The sequence below is a fragment of the Xiphias gladius genome, chromosome 7, assembly GCF_016859285.1.
Source record: "Xiphias gladius isolate SHS-SW01 ecotype Sanya breed wild chromosome 7, ASM1685928v1, whole genome shotgun sequence".
NCBI lineage: Eukaryota > Metazoa > Chordata > Actinopteri > Istiophoriformes > Xiphiidae > Xiphias > Xiphias gladius.
In genome coordinates, this window is record NC_053406.1 from 16,214,171 (window position 1) to 16,231,717 (window position 17,547).

Below are 17,547 nucleotides of genomic sequence, written 5' to 3' on the forward strand. Positions count from 1 at the left end.
TTGTTGTTATCTTTCACTGATGTAGAAAAGCCCACTGTTCGGATTTGACTTCATGGATTGTGCAATCATTTTTAAATTTGTGCAGCTGTCGGGTGAGCGGTCTTTGCAGTTTCTCCCCAAAGTCAAAGTACTTCTGCTTTAATTAAAGGAATGATTTTAAAGTCTTTGCCAAAAACAATCTGATTGTTGTGTAGTCTCAACTGCAAAATTTGTTATATTTGTCCAGTAAAGGGTGGTGACATTGTCCGTATCTAACTGATGAATTTGTTCTCCTAACTCTAGAAGCCTAGCTTTCTACAATATAGCTTATTTGTACACACCAAATAGATTACGCAACCACTCAGATATGCTTTTAGAGTCACCCACAGTAGACATGGGGAGGTCTCTGGGGTATCGTTGGTTTAAAAAAATATTTACATCTGCATGTGCAGATACTCAGAAAATTTGAGGTCATTAATAAGTTTAGGGTGTATTCTCCACAATGGCCGAGAGGTGTGCAGGCCACTTAAATTGAGCACAGATGTAAGGGGGCTATGATCGGAGATCAATATATCAGGATATCTAGGGTTATGAATATGAGGCAGTACTTTAGAGTCTACCACTTGACGCGGGAGTAAAGATCATGTACATGTGAGTGAAAAGAATGGTCTCGATCTGTGAGGTGGAAGAATCTCTACACATCAGATGGACTGGAATTGGTTATGTATGCGTTTAAGAAATGCCTTGTATTAGAGTGTGAGGCCCGTTTCTTAGGGGAGGAATCCATATAAGGATCTAGAACACAATTTAAGTTTACAAAGCCTATAATGGCTGCTTTTGTTAAAACTTCAGGGGGTGATACAAAGGTGTCAATTCAACTATATGTTTAATACTGAGGTTGTGGTGTGTGGGGGTGCTGTACTGGACTGCATTATATTGAAATATGTTTCTAAATTCTTCCCGCTCTTGTTTGTAAACAGGCAGTGCAAAACATTAGAAACAGCTGTCAATATAATGTAGTCCAGTCCAACACCAATGCAAACATAACTTCAATTATAAATATTTAGTTTAATTACCTCTCTGAGTGTCAGCCAAATCTGAACATTACCATCTTTGTAAAGGCAGAATTTATGGCTAAGCTGTTGTATTGGATTGCATTTGACAAGTGTATCTGATTTCTTTCTGTTTGGTGCTGGGCAAGTGACGTGTGGCGGGCCTATCAGAGGCTGTTCATTGAAAAACAGCTGCCTGCTGATGCTGGCAGCGAGGCTGATGAGATCAGAGTTTGAGAGCTGGTAAAATCAAAACAAGTTAAGAAAAAAAAACCCACTATATATTAAATACTATTTAGAGCTGAAGGGAATTGCAAAGTGGGTCTCCCACGGTTTGGGAGCGACCCTTTTCTTATTACACTTAGTCATTTGCTCCTTTGTTAGTATAAAAGTATTGATAAGTGCAGTTTTAAGTTATATTGAACCTTCTGTTTGTTTGGGCAACAGTCATTAACACATGAGCACCATCAGCTACCCTGGGAACTTCTCAACTCAGTACCCTTAATATTTTCTTAATTGTATATGTCTGTATTTCAATTACTCAATATTGTCATTTTTTCTATATTGTAATGCTACTACTGCTACCTTTGCCGACAGTCTACCATGTTTTGTCTGCATATATCATATCTATTGCGTGTCTGTTTGTCTTGGAAGAGAGGAATCCCTCTCCCTTATATTTCCAAACACAAATTTGAAAAAAAAGTGATGACAAATCAAAATTTTTTGATAAAGTTATCATTTTCTATGAGGGTAAATTGATTTAAGTACATCGTGCCCATATATTCTATACATCTATGAAGATAAAAATGCATTACTGAAATATAGCATACAATTGACACAATTGTACACAAAGTCTGTTAGTTACAGTACATAATGAAAATTAAATATCCTACCTATTGTGTTGCTAATGAAGCATCAAATCTAATGACAAACAACTTTGGGTTTGCAGTTCAGTATTGCATTGAGTCTTGGATAAATTAAGTTTTATTATTAAGGCTCATTGTTTCATTAAACAATGAGCTTGAAACTTAAAAACATAGTGTGCAACAGGAGAGAAACAGCTCAATAGAAATATTATCTGATTAGCAGTGATTGCTTATTGCTTATGGTAGAGGAAATGAAAAATTATCTTCTATTGAGTACTGTTTTTTATGTGTCACATAACTTAGTCTAAAAATTGCTTGTCCAAATAATGCATTTAGACCAACCCTGTATTATGAGGCTATGAGTCCGAGCAGCTATTCAAAGAAACCATATTGAATTCCCAAGGAGTCTTCCTACAGCCTGACGTAGCTGGAGTCTAGAGAAAATGGATCCGTAATATCTGTAATATAATTGCTATCGGATGATGGACTGCTGCTTTGGGTAATTTCTTTAAAGCTGTTAGCATTTTAACATTTACAAATATAGTGCCGACTCACTTTTTCATGCAGTGCCTCTTCAAAATGCCTCAAGCTTTGATGGGAGGAGTAGTGAGGTGAAATAAAAAGAGTTAAAGGGGGACATCTTTGTGGAACCTTTCATGAATTCATATGAATGAGTTTTTTCTTTCTTTTTCCATTTGTCTCTCCCTTAATTCGAGCTATTTCTTGACCTGATGAAAGCCTGCTATCTGATGGGGCAGATGAATGACCAGTTGTGGCTTTCCTTAAGGGGTTGACATTATTCTATATTTTCTTTTTTGTCAACAAATTCCATGAGTGGACCAAACCAACAATGCATTAATCCATCTCTCAATACTTTCCAACGCCCCTAAACTGTCTGTAGCTAATTTTTCCTACTGAAGATATAAAGCTTTTACGGTTTTAAGTTTTTTTAATTTCCTTAAACAGCTGGCCACTGTAGTTTTTCACAACATTACTCCAAAAGAAGTAAATCTTGCATTTGTTATCGGGACAATTATCAACTGGAGATCGACACATATTATGCTCTTGTGAGTATTTCCAGCAGCATATGATGTATATGGGATTGACTCAAAATAAACTACAGTTTTCATGTTCATTATAATGAAGGAACGTGTTAGTGCAACAGTTTTGCTCATTGATGCTTTTTTAATAGTTTTTAGACAAAAATAGAGGTCTATGGCACAGACTGTTATACCAGGCTTTGGCTACACAGATTTGTTAGTTTTAATTCACCGGTTTAGTTGACAATAAGAGAGATCACCAGCCTTATCCTTCAAGTATTTAACACTGAGCAACAACAGCATCCTTGTCTCCTAAAAATTCCATTCATATACAACTAATTAGAAAAATTAAATATGCTTTGAAAGAAAGTAATGCTGCCTGAATTAGGTTTTTATCAACGTCAGGGCAAATTTCAATAAAAGCATCAGCAAAGTCAAAAATGATTCAAAATGTTGGCAAAATGTTCACTGACAATGTATTTCATTTGTTTTCCTACAGTAGGACTGGAAAAAACAGCCAGTGAACATAATCCAGGCAGCAGCTATGTTTTAGGTTCTTAAAGAAAGAGAACTGCATGTTACTCGGCAACCTCAGGGCTCATACCGCTTATATGCCAAGTGCTCAGCCGGTGATGTATCAATGTGCACTACAAAGAATGCAGGAGAGAGCTACTGTATGGATAATGGACAAAATATAAAACAAAGCAGTAATGTTGTCGATTCACTTTCTCACTCTCTCTTTCTTTCGTTCATTATTTATCTGACTGCCTGCCTTAGTCTGTCTATTGTTGATTGGATTTACAGTAAGTCTATTCACTTTTGCTGACATCTTTTTAGAATATCAGGATTTGTGATGAATATTAGTCAGCATTGTCGGGACATTTTAACATTTTAAACACATCTTTTTAACATAGCTTTGAATAAAACTCTCTCTCTCTCTCTCTCTCTCTTTCTCACACACACAGGTTTCCTGATTGCAGCCTTTACCCACTTAACATTTCTGGATTTATGATTACCTGTATGTGCGACAGTAATGGCTAAGTGTGTAGATGTAGATCGGCTTATCATTTCCTGAGCCCTTCCGTCTCTGTGGAGATGTTTAAAATGTCAATTGCAAAATTGATTATCTCATATTTTCTCCATAAACTTAACAACCAAAAACCAGAGCACCTTATTAAACCACTGGTTTATTTGTATTCACATTTAACATGCTTAACTGACGGACAGACACTGAGGACACATGTTCGTGTTAATAAATGTATTTTATGGCATGCTTCAGAGTTGATTAATTTTAAGCTATACCAGGTTCACTCAATAACAATCACAACATCCTTATATAGATCTGAGGGGAAAAACAAGGTTTCTTCAATTATAGTGGCGCCTATCTACAAACCAGAGGTGGCTGCAACTGAAGAACTCTTGGGAGAGCAGAATCTGGGACTACAATCCAATTACAGAGCTCTAATATGCATCTTATTCAACCCCCTCCTCTACAGTGTGCAGGGTATGAGGGAGAAAAAAAAAACAGACAAAGGTGGCAATGTGGTACTCTCAAAGGATATCTGATTGTACACAAAGGGTTGACTTTTGGATGTAAATAATACTGCTACATACTTGCTAACACTGGAGATGCAGACTTGATGTTAAACAGCTATAGCTTTATGCATAATCATGTTTACGTATGCACATACGCACACATTTACATACAAATGCACAGATGCATTTGTCCACCCATGTGGAGCTTACGTTTCATATTAAATTATTACTTGACCTTCCTCTGTTGGATAAATTCAGAGCATAGTCCTCTGTCAGTGTCCTTCTATGCCTCCTCCAGCATAGTTTCACCTCCTCCTGGACTCCGTTACTGACCAGCACATACAGCACAGGGTCCACCACGCAGTTCAGACTGGATAGTGCCAGCGTGCACGAGAAGAAGAAGTGGACGGTTTGTTCAAAAATGCAATAGCTTCCTCCGGGGTGTATGTTTTCACTGTAATAGAAGACTAGCGAGCGTGCGAGCAGGAAAATGTGATAAGGAGCAAAGCAAATTGAGAAGATCCCAATCACTCCAAAGGACAGCAGGCGGACCTTCCGCTTAGCCTGGGCAGTCAGGCCAGGACTCTGGCCCACAGTGGCCAGCACCTTCCAGTAGCTTACCGCCAACACCAGCAGGGGCAGTAGGAAGCCGATGCCCACTCTGATCAGGTTGAACAAGGCAACAGGCTTCTGCAGGGGATAAGTCTCATAACAACGGTCATTGCTGCCCTTGTCATCATGGGCATCTTTGAGATTGTCATTGAAAAGCACCATGATGTGCAGCACCACCACTAAAACATAAATAATGGCACACTGTGCCCAGGCATAGCATGATGTTCGGTGGGTCTTGGAGCGTAGCGGGTACATGACCACCAGGCAGCGGTCTACGGAGATACAGCAGAGCAGGTAGATGCTGATGTACATGTTGGAGTAGTAGAAGAAGCCAGCTATACTGCAGGACATAACACCTAGTTGCCAGTTGTGGTCCTGCCGATAATAATTGATCCACAGGGGCATAGTGAAGATGAAAAGCATGTCAGAGAGGGACAGGTTAAGGAGGAAGATACCCAAAACGTTTTGCTGCCGCACTTGTTGCCAAATAGGGCCTAGAGTCAGCACATTGAAGATCACACCAAAAATAAAAGCCAGGATGTAAACAGACATCAGGATATCACTGATGGCGCTCTCGCCGATTTTAACACACACATGGGTTGAGTTTGTGTTTGTTGCTGGTGTTGTGACTGTGACGCTCATTGTTCCTTTAGTTTTTCTGTCACTTTCCTGGTAAAAAATTCACCTGCAAGCATGAAAAAAAAGTTTTAAAGAAACAGTTTGTCGGTTTGATTAAGTAGAACAGACATAACATGAGCTTACACCTACAATACCTTAAAATTCATAGTACAGCTTGGACATTTTGTATCCCCCATCGTATTTCTTGGTTCAGTGACCTCAAGAGAGAAAGTCGTGAGGTTTTCTGCTGTTTCTGAATGTGTTTGGGCCGGGAGTTGAAGTTTCCCTCCCTAGAGAAGACACAGACTTAGGCACTGCCAAAATTCCCTCCTTATTGCCTCATCGGTATGGAGAAAATCATTTCATGCATTTTTTTCATAAATGTACTGGCTTAATGGAAACTGAGAGCATGAAGGAACTAATGCCTTCTATCAGATGAATTAGATGTAGAAACCTCTACTCCCAGATCCATTCACATTATTTTATGTTAAAACTATGCTAAAATTGTTGCCCTTCGTCCCCTTTGTGATCTAAATCTGAGTGGAAGGCAGGGGCAGCACCAACTGAACTGGCAAAGTGAGCATTTGCATTTTACTATAATCAGTGTGTTATACAGCAAAAGTCCAATATATGAACAATAAGAACTTGTGATTCTGTGGGGACAAAACAACCAACAGTCAGACTCAATCAGTTATTTCCATGCATTCATACAGAGACTGCCTGATGGGCCATTTTAATGTCTGATGTAACAACCATCAGCAGAACTGGGCGGCTTAAGTATCTGTCCCAGACAAAAGGGATTTAAATGTTTACTGTGGCTGGAAGAATAAGTAATGTGCACTATATGAATTAACCAATTAATTCCTTCCCTGATCTACACTGTAGATGCACAGTCAGACACAGTCCATCACAGAGCTGTGGGTGTGATTCCTGCCTGTTAGGCGGACACATCCTAGATATGAGTCTGTGTTGCTTCCTATTCAAAATGTTCTGGTGCTGAAATGACACAGAAAGGCCAAAAAAACCGGCGCACACAGCTTAATGTCAGCAGAAAATGGGAAAAATGATAAAGTATCTCATCTCTCCTCAGTGATGAGTCCTTAAATCATTTCCTACAAAGACAACATATGGTTGCTATTTTTCTGTAAAATGGCCTAAAGAACCCTCAATAGCTTTTTTTAAAGTCAGAAGACAAGTCCCAATGCTCACTGTGTTTCACTAATAGTGAATCCAGGGAGAAACTCTTGAAGATTAAAAAAAAAAACTGATCACAGAAAAGATCACAGAAATAGATTATGAAATCTTCCTTTGAACAGCTTTCATAATTAATAGGCTAAAATACAAAAGGGCTTTTCATACATCTGCTCCCCTTGCTCTGCCTAAGAGTAGCTGAAGAACATTTTCCCTACTCCGATCAGCTTTGTATATCAGATTTTACATGTTGATTTCATACTGTCAATTTCCTGTGTCTCTATCTCTCTGAGATTTCAGGAATAGGAAATTAAACATTTGTCCTGTATCTCTGTGGCATCCTTTAATATTTTTTCTCCTCTCTACATTTTGTTCTACCACTCAGGCTTGGCCCTGGTGTGTTTATAGGCTCAGGAAGCATCTAATGCCATTAACATCTGGACAGAGAGAGGCTGTCCTGTCCAAATTCAATAATGGAGAAGCCATTTAGCCATTTAGAGTCAGACTGTCTTCAGTGAATGATAATGTGCGCCCACGTGAGTGTGTGTGTGTGCGTGTGTGCACGTGTGTGTGTGTGCAGGTGTGTGGAGATGAGTTTGGTTTAATGGATTATTCATAACATTTTCAAACCGCGTGGGTAGGGAAACTACAACGGCTGAAGTAACAGAATGTTCTACTCATAAATCTGCCTTTTCTAAAATTATTCATAGACTGCTGTTTACTCATCAGTCTGACTGCTGTGACTAACCAAACATTGGTCTTTCCCTCTTACTAACAGTAACTGTAAAGCATTGTTCTGATCCCTTGCTTTTATCTCTACTTTTGTCTTCTTGCTTCCTTTTTTTTTCCTTTTGCTTTTTTTTTTTTTTTTTTGCAGGTTTTAACTTTACATGTATCTTTCACATGTAAAGCTTTTTATTTTATCAAACAGTCCTAATTCAGGCCTCTTACTTCACATAAGCATCCCCAAGTCCCCTTCGTCCACCTGATCAACCTATGTATTTATTAATATTATGAGCTGAACTAAGCTTGGTTGTTATTACACAGCCTTGTCACTAGTGAGGCTTTAAAAGAGCAAAACGTCAGCATTTTATACCAAGAAGGTGAATGTGCTGTGGTCCAAACAAAATGGAAATATGTTTTATTTTATGTTTTATAGCTTCCCTCCCCAATACCAAAGCTGCATTTCAAAAGTGTCATAGTCCACCTGGACAGTATATTCTTGTGAATTCAACTTAATCTTCTTGTCAAGCGGTTCTCTATTGCACTCTCCAGCCTGTTGAGGTGAACACCGCTGGGAGAACCGCAAAAAACGTTCAACCCTGCAGAGTTTAATTTCTAGCCTAATTATTACACTGAGTCCAAACAGCCTCAAGCATGCTGTCTTCCCCTTGTTAATATCAGAGGATGCCACAAAGATACTTTGCTAATTTTCTTTTCGTCCACTGCGGATGAAAAGAAAATTAGCAAATAAAAGTGAGGTTTCAAGATAAAGTAATATCTTTAAAACCCTCCTTGCCAAACATTAAAAAAGAGAATGTCTAACAATTTAATCTTTTCACTGTCACATTTTTGAAGTGTTCAAAGTCTAGTATAATTTTCCAGACATCTCACATCCAGGACTGTAATCAAGAATGACCTCACCTGTTGTTTTTGGTAAGAGATGTGTCTTGATTGTAAAAGTAAGCTGTCCACTGGGTGAGGAGTTTCAGACACATTCCAGGGCTGTTTCAGGTTTGGTAGAGATCAGTCCTGGAGGGTCAGAGGACGAGCTTCAGAAGAGACTCTTCAGAGCTGCTGACACGTCGCCAAGCCACTACAGTACAACATTGTCTTTGCTCTGGTTGAGATAGTTTTCTATTGACAGCCACAGTCGAAATGTCAGCAAGGAGTCTGGAGGAGGGGTGAGACAAAGTACAAAAAGGGGAAGACACGTGTAGGAGGAGGGAGGTTTGGCTTTGCGTACGTATAAGGAGGAAGCATGCTACAGGGGTGGGGAGATAAACTAGACTGTGATAGAGCAGATGTGAATGTGCCTGAGAGATATAAAGAAAGTGAGCAATGCATGTAAAGGAAACTGAAATTCTGTGGGCAGACAGTCACAAAATGTCACAAACGTCAGGCCTGATTTCCTGTTCCTGTATAATTACCAGTCTAAATGTAAATCACAATGGAGCCATTCTCACCTTTTTTTCTCACTTAGTCTAAATTCCATTGAAGCAGAGTTAGGTTGACCACCTTCAGTACGAGTGCAAGATAGCTGAAGCGCTTCAATTGTTTCACTGCTAGAGAAAAGACAGGCTCGGAGGTGAGCTGAGGCTGATTTTAATGTTGTGAGCTTTGTGCCAGGAAGCGGTTTGTACCCTGTGGTTTTCAGAGATGGTATTTCACCTAGAACAACCCTGTAGCAGCACAATATCCAAAGCTCTGGGACGGAGGCCTGAAGCTTATCTGTTAATATGTGGAGTAAACATTTACACAAGCCGTGAATGTTGTGTATTTTCAGAAGAGCAAGATTGCATACCTGAGGTTAGATACATAAATAGCAGCAATCTGGAAAGAGGAAGATAAGAAAAGAGGAATTGCCAAAAATTTTTTGCCAATGAGTCTTACAGTAAAGTTATCTAAAAGCCCCTCCACCCATCATCTATCAACTCTTTTTTTCCCGTCCATAGAGGCCAAGTGAGTGTTTCAGATAGTAGATCATATTAATGATGAATTTGATAAAAAATGCAAAAGAGGGACTTTGGTAAAAGTGTTTGTTGGTGCCTGTATTAGTTTAGCTGAGAGTTTGGTTCAGCCAATATTAAAAGATGAGAGTGGGGCTTTGGTTACAGCATATTTATCATTTTTGAAAGCATTTCTCAAGTCTTTAGTAGCCAGACACTTTTTTTTTTTTATTTCAGTGTGATAATCAAAGGTGTCTACACAGCTTAGGGAGATGTATTAAATCCACTCAGGGAACAATATGTATCAAAGGGCAGAGTTTAGTAACCAACTAATACATGTGCACTCAACATGTGCAAACTTTCTGCCTGTATGACCCTAAATCTACCTTTCGCTTTGACCAGTGATTTGTCGTCATTTTCCCAAAGGCCATTTAATAACGTCAACTATTAGGTTCACATTTTTTTAGTCTTATATCAAAACATTACTCAAAAGCCACATGTACTTTGAAAGAGTTATCAGGTGCTGTAATCATTCTTCCAGTACATACCGGCCATGAAGAGATCCCTGTCTAACATAAATCTAGTGGAAGAGATGAAGGACACAGTCCTCTTTTGTGTATGAGGCCTCAGCAGTCTGTGTTGGTCAAATCAAGTGGGTGTTTTCCAAATTTACAGCCTTTCTAGTGCAAAATCCCCAGTTTTTTGCTTCCTCAAACAGTGTTTCCTTGCTGAGCTCTGATGAAGGCACAGTAAAAGAAAGAAAACTGTCATACGAAAAAGACTAACTTTGGAAGATAACCACTTGTTTTGACCCAGATTTCTGATGCCTTTTAGCTTCAGCTGAACTTTAGAACTAATTATTGCAAAGACACACTAACCATTTGGTATCTTGCAGTGGAAACGGGCCGTAAGGTTACACTGTGTAGTTTACACACTCAAACCTGAAGGGAGAAATGCTCTGCTGCAAATACCAACCCCAGTATGACTTCAACAGGAAGAAGGAGCACTTTAGGATGATCGATATTATGTACAGTGCAGACAATATAATACTTGGAGAGAAGCCTGCACTGCATTTCTATCAGCTACTTCAGCAGTATTGCCATAAAAACATTGCTGTATTGGCAACTTCTTGTCAATGCCATGCTGTATTCTTTTAAATTAATAGCAAGACTGCAATCAGTTATTGTCTGTGGTCAGTTATCGTCTGTGGTCTGGCAGGTCAAGGTCATGACAATGTGCATTTCATTCATTACAGAAAGACACTAGCCTGACAGGTTTGACATTTTAACCATTTAACTTGTAGGTGTAAATTTTGTGATAGCCTTAAGAGTTCAAGTTAAAGAGATGTGAAGTGTGCCAGCATTTTTAAAATGTTGAAGCCTGTGAAAAGACCACTCTCATCTTCTTTTTTCTCTACAAGTTGTCTTCCCCTATTTTTGAAAAGAGAACAAGGCAATGTACATTTTTTTTCATTTTCTAGCACCACCATTCTCACTTTACTCAATCCACTGAAACCTGAATTAACTGAGTACTTGAACTCCGTCGTTGAAACACAATATCACAAATTTAATCTGACGGCAAAGTGACAAGGAAAACGGAGGGCTAGCGTTGCCAAATCTCAGAGAAAACTATTACACTGCCCAAATGAGATGCATTGTCTACTGGTGCTCCCTGCTAGATGGAAACACACTGAGCACAATCTGGGTCAATCTGAAACTCAGGCCAGGCTAGGTGGAAAAGAATATAGACTAAAAGGGATAAAATTCCATTTTAGAGGAATCATTGAAAATATGCAATGAGATTGTCAAAAAATACAAATTGGAAGGAGACAGTAAACTTCTCAGACCCCCAGGTTCAGACCTGGAGAGATACATAGATAATACATTTGTAAGGTCGAGAGAAAAAGGAATAACAGTTGTATGTACACCCATAGAAGGAAAAACTTCTCAAACTTTTGAAAAACTCAAAGGAGAATTTAATTTAGAAAAGGAGGATCTGTCCAGATATTTACAGCTAAGACATTTCTATGATACAGAAATTAAAAAAAGGAATTTCAGCAGAAGGTAATGAAGTGATTGAAGTGTTGACAGATGCATACAAACAAACCCCCTAAAAGATTGTTTCTAAACAGTACTTTACAAAAACAAAACCGGAGAAATTCACTGTATGTAAAATTGAGATGGTAACTAGAATTGAACATTAAACTGTGAAAGAGTTACTGGTAATACATGTGTTGAACGCAACAAACTTCTACCAGCTGAAGGAGGGAATTTGGATGGCAGAATGTAATCCGCTTTTTTACTACACCCCACATAAAAGATAAACAATTTGGTGAACAGCAGCAATGCTGGAGACAGTGTGGGCAGATGAATGCCAAACACTCACCAATTTTCTGGTCATGTATAAAAATACAAACTTTCTGGGACAGGGTTATTCAGATCCTTGAGGAGATTCAATGTTAAAAGATTCCCAGGATCCCCGGATTGTGTACCCGGTGACATAATACAAAAGAAGTACATCTAGCTCTTCAAAATCCTGATACTTGCATGTATAAAGGCCATGGCAAGGAGTTTGTTGAAATGTGACCCTCCAAGACCAGGACAGTGGCTGGACATTGTAGGGGAAATATACTCCATGGAGGACTAAAGGAGACACTATGAACAATGCTGGGGAAAGAGAAAAAATATGGGTTGTGTTCTCAGCTGGTCTGGACAGAATGGATCAAAGGTTGTAAAGAGGGAGTAGTCATTTTTGCAAAAACAGACTGGTGTGATGCAAAACCAGTTCTGGTGTACATCTTGGTTTTGCATTGGTCTGATAACTCGAACTGTGAGTTATTTCCTTTCAAAAGACCTTATGACTGAGTTCAAGGGCAAACTCGGCAGCTGAGATAGCCTCTTAATGTACTTGATGACAAAACCATAGGTCCTTGGCTCTGCATCAACAACAGTAGTTGGGGAAATTTCATTCAGAATTTGCGGTCAGGTTCCAAAATTACAGACTAAACATTTCAAGAGCTCAGGAGGGTTTTGTTTTGCATTTTTACGAAAGTATTTCAGTTGATGGTTATCTCAGGAAGCAGGATTACTGAGCTGAGTTGGCTTGATTGCCATGATCTTCCCCTCCTTGTGCCTTTTCCCCTAGACTCTGTTATTATTTCCTGTTTTATGTTGAAATTACTCACTTTGTGTGTCTGTTGATTGTGTTGATTCCTGCCCTTGTGTGTTTCCTGCATTTGTGATCGCCTGCCCCCCCCAATTAGTTTCACCTGTTCCTAAATACCCCTGCCTTCCTTGTGTATTTAGTCTTCTTGGAGTATTATTGTCTGTTCCTACCTTTTTTGCCTGCCCGTAAGCTTGTTAATTTTCATCATTAAAATATCTTCACGGCATCTAGGTGCCTTTGTGCGTGTCTGCATATGGGTCCTCCCTGCTCGTGTCGTGACATTGATATATTGGCAATGAGTAAAAACTGTGGAAAACGTTATTTACTTCAGTCCACATTCCAAATTTTGGGAATGACAAAATCCATTAATCCTGCTTTCCTGCAACAACATACAATGTTACACAAAACAACAGAAGAAGTTAATGAGTGGTATAGAGGTTAGAGATTTTAGTCTATTAATGATGACACGTGTTTTTTAACAATTTAAGTTAAGAAATACATTGCTATACTTTGGCTGGCATAACTGTAACACATAACTACTCATTGATTTATTATAGAAGTACTTGTACTACAGATAATGTATGGCCTGCTTTTTGTGATGTCAGTTTAGCTATATGATAAGAAGACTTGGCTAATAACCTCTTGAGCACACAAGCAATTCAATTTTGACGAGAATACCATTTTTTCCCGTAGACTTTATTAATACAGATAACTTCTCAAAAACATCAAGACAAAACTGAATTGCTCCTGCTGGCCATGATCAATTGGCATAGCGCGTGTGTGTGTGTGTGTGTTCCTTCTCATCCCAAGCAGAGCTACAGCACTAAACACTAGACACCACTGAAGCTGACAAATGAACACTGGGACGTCTCAAAGGTTTAGATGACAAAACATTTGCTATGGAAAGACATAATCAGTAGTTTTTTCTGTCTGGAAGCCACACTTATTATGAAATTCCAAAGTTAACATTTAGTTTAGTTAGGCAAATTTTTCTTTGGTTTTACATGGTAAATCTGGTGATATTTGATATTTTTCTTATTGTCAACTAAAACCGACAATGAATTGATCCTACTGAGAGGCGCAGCCAAAGCCTGATCTAGTTTGTTCTTCTGTGCCATTGAGTTCCATTTTTGTCCAAAAACTATTAAAAAAACACATCATTGTGCACTGTTCTTAAACCTATATATGACCTATATGGTTGTTTAGACTGGAGGACTTATTGCCTGTTTGATTAACATTTCCTAAAAACTACAGTGCCAAGCCGTTTTAGGAAAATACTGACCCCTGTTTTTTTAAAAAGGAAAGCTTATGTTTTTAAGATAGTTTTTAAAGACGTAAGTCTTCAGTACGGGAACCAGTGATTTGGGCTGAGAGCAGACATGACAAGGAAGTCAGACAGTATTATCCATGAAACTAGTTGCTATGGTAGCTGAAAGCATAGGTATACTGTCTTTTGTTTTAAAGAGGCATCTTTCATCTCTCAAGGTCCTTACTCAGACCAGGCAGGATGCATCGCTGCTTTCAGTGGGGAACTCAAATTTGTCAAGTCACCTTCCTCTTCTGGCGAATCAGATGAGCGTTCCTTTTGTCCAAACTAGATAAAGCTAAATAGAGACTTAACTGCTGGTGCCAGATGCAAGTCTCCCTGACGTTTGACTCTCTCTCTTTTGATTACTAAGAGAAGACTCTCCACTGCAACTTGTCAGTGCAAATGGGATGGTGACGAACCTGCCTACACGTGAGAAATAAAAGGAGACAGAAAGAGAGTATCGTTTGGCATCGTTTGCCGATGATGAATATATGCAGTGCAGGAGTAACAAAGGTGCACTTTCACTGGAGTAGCCGGTTGAAGCACGCTCATCAGAGAATGGAAAGCAATTCGCTCTCTTCGCCTCAGTAGCCACAGGGTCCTCTTGAGTGCCACTCAATCTGTGAGGTGCAATACGTGTAGGAAATTGTCTTTGTCTTCTGACAGCTGTGAGTATTGTTTTGCGTGGTCGTGTGTGTTTCCGTGATGCCTTCGCCCATAGGAGAGCCTCCTTGAAATTTTGTATTCCTAGTGTCAGTAGATTTAAGCATAAATTACAGTTGGCATATCTGGGACAATCTGGGACTCTTCAGAGAAGGGAAAAAAATAACGGTCTGTCAAACTGTCAGTAGAAAAGTAATTTATTGCCGCAGTGCAAGTGGTACTTATTCTTTTATTATTCAAACCATGTCTTTTCCACTATAGAAAACCTGAGTGACAGTAATGGTCCTTGCTTCTTAAATATATTACTAAGAAAAAGCCAATTGTATATGATGGACAAGTAGTTTGGTAGTAACTCATCATCTCATTTCCATGCCTGCTCAGTTTTGTTTTTTTTTCCTCTAGAAAGCTGAGCATTACAATTTTTTAGACAAGTTATGTACAGATGAATTATACAATAAATAAAACCTCCAAGACAAAAAGAATATTGTTCAAGGTTTGTATTATATGTTACAAAGGCTAGGATCATCCTTCAAACATGTTACACACCATCTACCTATATTTGACAACTACATAAAGTTCAGGTTACACATGTTTATAATAGAGCATCATAACTACAGTATGTTTCATATCGTATCTAAATAATTCTACTTCACAGAAACATGCAACATATTAACATGACATGTAGTCAATAACTGAACTACATACTCTCTCCAAAATCTAGTTTAGTTACCCAAGCTGTCCATCCATGCACTTACATCATAGGGAGAGGTTTGCTCTTGCTAGAAGAGATGTCCATCTATTTTTCTTCAGTGACAGTATGTGAATCTTATATACAGGTATCTGTGAGGACATGTTATTCACCACTTAAATACAAAACTGCTAAACTTCAGAGATGGGTGAAATTGGGCGTCCCAAAACAATGTAAGCAATTTTCACCATTCAGGAACAGCTATTGAGGCTAATGTTGTATAATATGTATAATATGCCAGCTGCAGGTAGATATGTCTTACATGACTGTTAAAAAACTGTCTAGTCATGGCAGGTGACAAACAGCCCCAAAGAGAGAGTTCATTTAAACCCGCAATGTCAGCTTCAATCACATATTTTTTTCTAAGAGTCTATTGTGGTTCAAAACTCTAGTGCTAATTACTGGAGGATTTGCTGTCACCAGATCAATACTTCCAGTTTTCAGTACAGGACATGACACATTTATGGTAATGCATTTGTGAATACAGATGGGTTCGACGCCATCCCTGCACATTAGTAATTACCAGCACAGATGAAGTCTTTTGCCACTGTAAAGCACTCCACCACTGAAAAGAGATTGAACCTGTTTTCACTGAAGACATAAGAGGGACTCTAATTCCAGTCAGTCTAATTAAATGAATCTAAAAACAAATGTTACTTCTTTTAATGGGAGGAGGTTTCATTTTAAATATATCTCCTAGCTAAATTCTTACACTGATCACCTAGGGCAAACTATTATTTCCTGTTTCAATTTTAAGTGTTTTGCGGTGAGAAGAAAAGACTGTTCCGTTTTTTTGGGGTTTTTTTATTTGTCTGGAGAGTTATGGTTTAAAGTTTAACTCCAATTTTATGTGCAAAGGTCAGCCAGACAGAGGGTGTGAAATAGAGTCAAGCAGTCCGCATCACGAAAGAGTTCAACATTTCAAAAAGATGAAAGAGGATCAATCACAGCAGAGGTAAATGGTTAGAAGGAAGTTTTGATGACCTCAGCCTGGAAGCGAGAAATGGGATTTTTTTTTCTAAAATTGAGTGCTGGCACGAAGCGGATGTTGTGCTGTGAATGTCTAAACTGCTGGACACTATTCTTATTAGAACCTATTAGACCTTCACTTTCTCTCTCTCCCTTCTTTCCTCCTTCCTAAATGATCTTTAGGCGTCTTTCTCTCTCTGGTCAGAGGATACTGACCCTCTCAGTGAGTCCTTGCACATCTGCATCCTCCCCACCCTCCTCATCATCAGAGCCCGGCGCAGGAGGCGGAGGGACAAGGTGAGCGGGGTAAGGCAGAGTATGTTCACGGGCAAACATTTGCCAGCGGCTGTCATCACTCTCATGGGTGATGTAGCGCTCACTGAGTTTAGTCTCCAGTTCCCGCAGATCCAGCCATGTCTGATAGTCCTGAGAAATGAGAAACGGGAATGTACACAGGGATGAAATTTCAGTTTAGCCTTGTAATTAGATCAAAGTTAAAGGGGCTTTTATCTCTTATATGTTTATAGTGCAACATCCAGGAATCACGTTAGGTAGTGTGTGTGTGTGTGTGTGTGTGTGTGTGTGTGTGTGTGTGTGTGTGTGTGTGTGTGTGTGTGTGTGTGTCTGTGTGTGTGTGTATACGTACGTACGTATGTACAAGTAAAAACCTGAATAATCCTAAACTGTTCTGTTTCTGAGGAAATTATTAATGACACTTTCATCCTAGTTAGGGCTGCTGTGACGGTGAAAATGAATTAACCCATGGACCTTCGGACAAACATAACCAACAACAACAAAAACAACAACAGTGGACTGCTTTAAACCTACAAAGAAAACTGGTCTGTTTTTCCACTGCAAAACATTTTGTTTTGAAGGAGACATTTCAGAACTGTGTAGTCAATGAAAACATCAGGTTTTTTTTATAGCTAATCTGTCCTCTCACATCCTCCAAAAAAGATCCAGGATACCAGCTTCGAGGAGCCTTTCTGCCGCTGGGTTACGAGTGCAGATTATGGGTGTTTATATTAGACCTTTTCTGTAATGACCATAGATTTTATTGAGGGGTTTGCGGAAGTCAAAAAAGGTGAAGTCCTTGTGAGGCATCACTCTGCCACTGAAGTTACTGGCAG

The 17,547-nt window shown here is 39.1% G+C and overlaps 2 protein-coding genes across 4 annotated transcripts in view; both read right to left on the reverse strand.

The window, feature by feature from the left end:
* Positions 1 to 12,795, reverse strand: part of gpr184 (G protein-coupled receptor 184) — a 52,280-nt gene extending 39,485 nt beyond the window's left edge. Inside the window, exons 1-4 of one of the 3 annotated variants that reach the window (XM_040131167.1) lie at positions 12,748 to 12,795; positions 8,539 to 8,787; positions 5,859 to 5,993; positions 4,135 to 5,770 (exon numbers count right to left, since the gene is read on the reverse strand). In XM_040131167.1, coding sequence (XP_039987101.1) covers positions 4,687 to 5,727 — 1,041 coding nt within the window. In that variant the 5' untranslated portion in view covers positions 5,728 to 5,770; positions 5,859 to 5,993; positions 8,539 to 8,787; positions 12,748 to 12,795 and the 3' untranslated portion in view covers positions 4,135 to 4,686. Of the gene's footprint in view, positions 1 to 4,134; positions 5,771 to 5,858; positions 5,994 to 8,538; positions 8,788 to 12,747 lie in introns of those variants that run through there. The other 2 variants (XM_040131166.1, XM_040131168.1) reach the window with 2 other exon arrangements.
* A 2,387-nt stretch (positions 12,796 to 15,182) lies between these two features.
* The window catches only part of prkd2 (protein kinase D2), a 35,522-nt gene continuing 33,157 nt past the window's right edge, over positions 15,183 to 17,547 (reverse strand). The window contains exon 18 of the mRNA XM_040130207.1: positions 15,183 to 16,843. Coding sequence (XP_039986141.1) covers positions 16,619 to 16,843 — 225 coding nt within the window. The 3' untranslated portion in view covers positions 15,183 to 16,618. The remainder of the gene's footprint in view (positions 16,844 to 17,547) is intronic.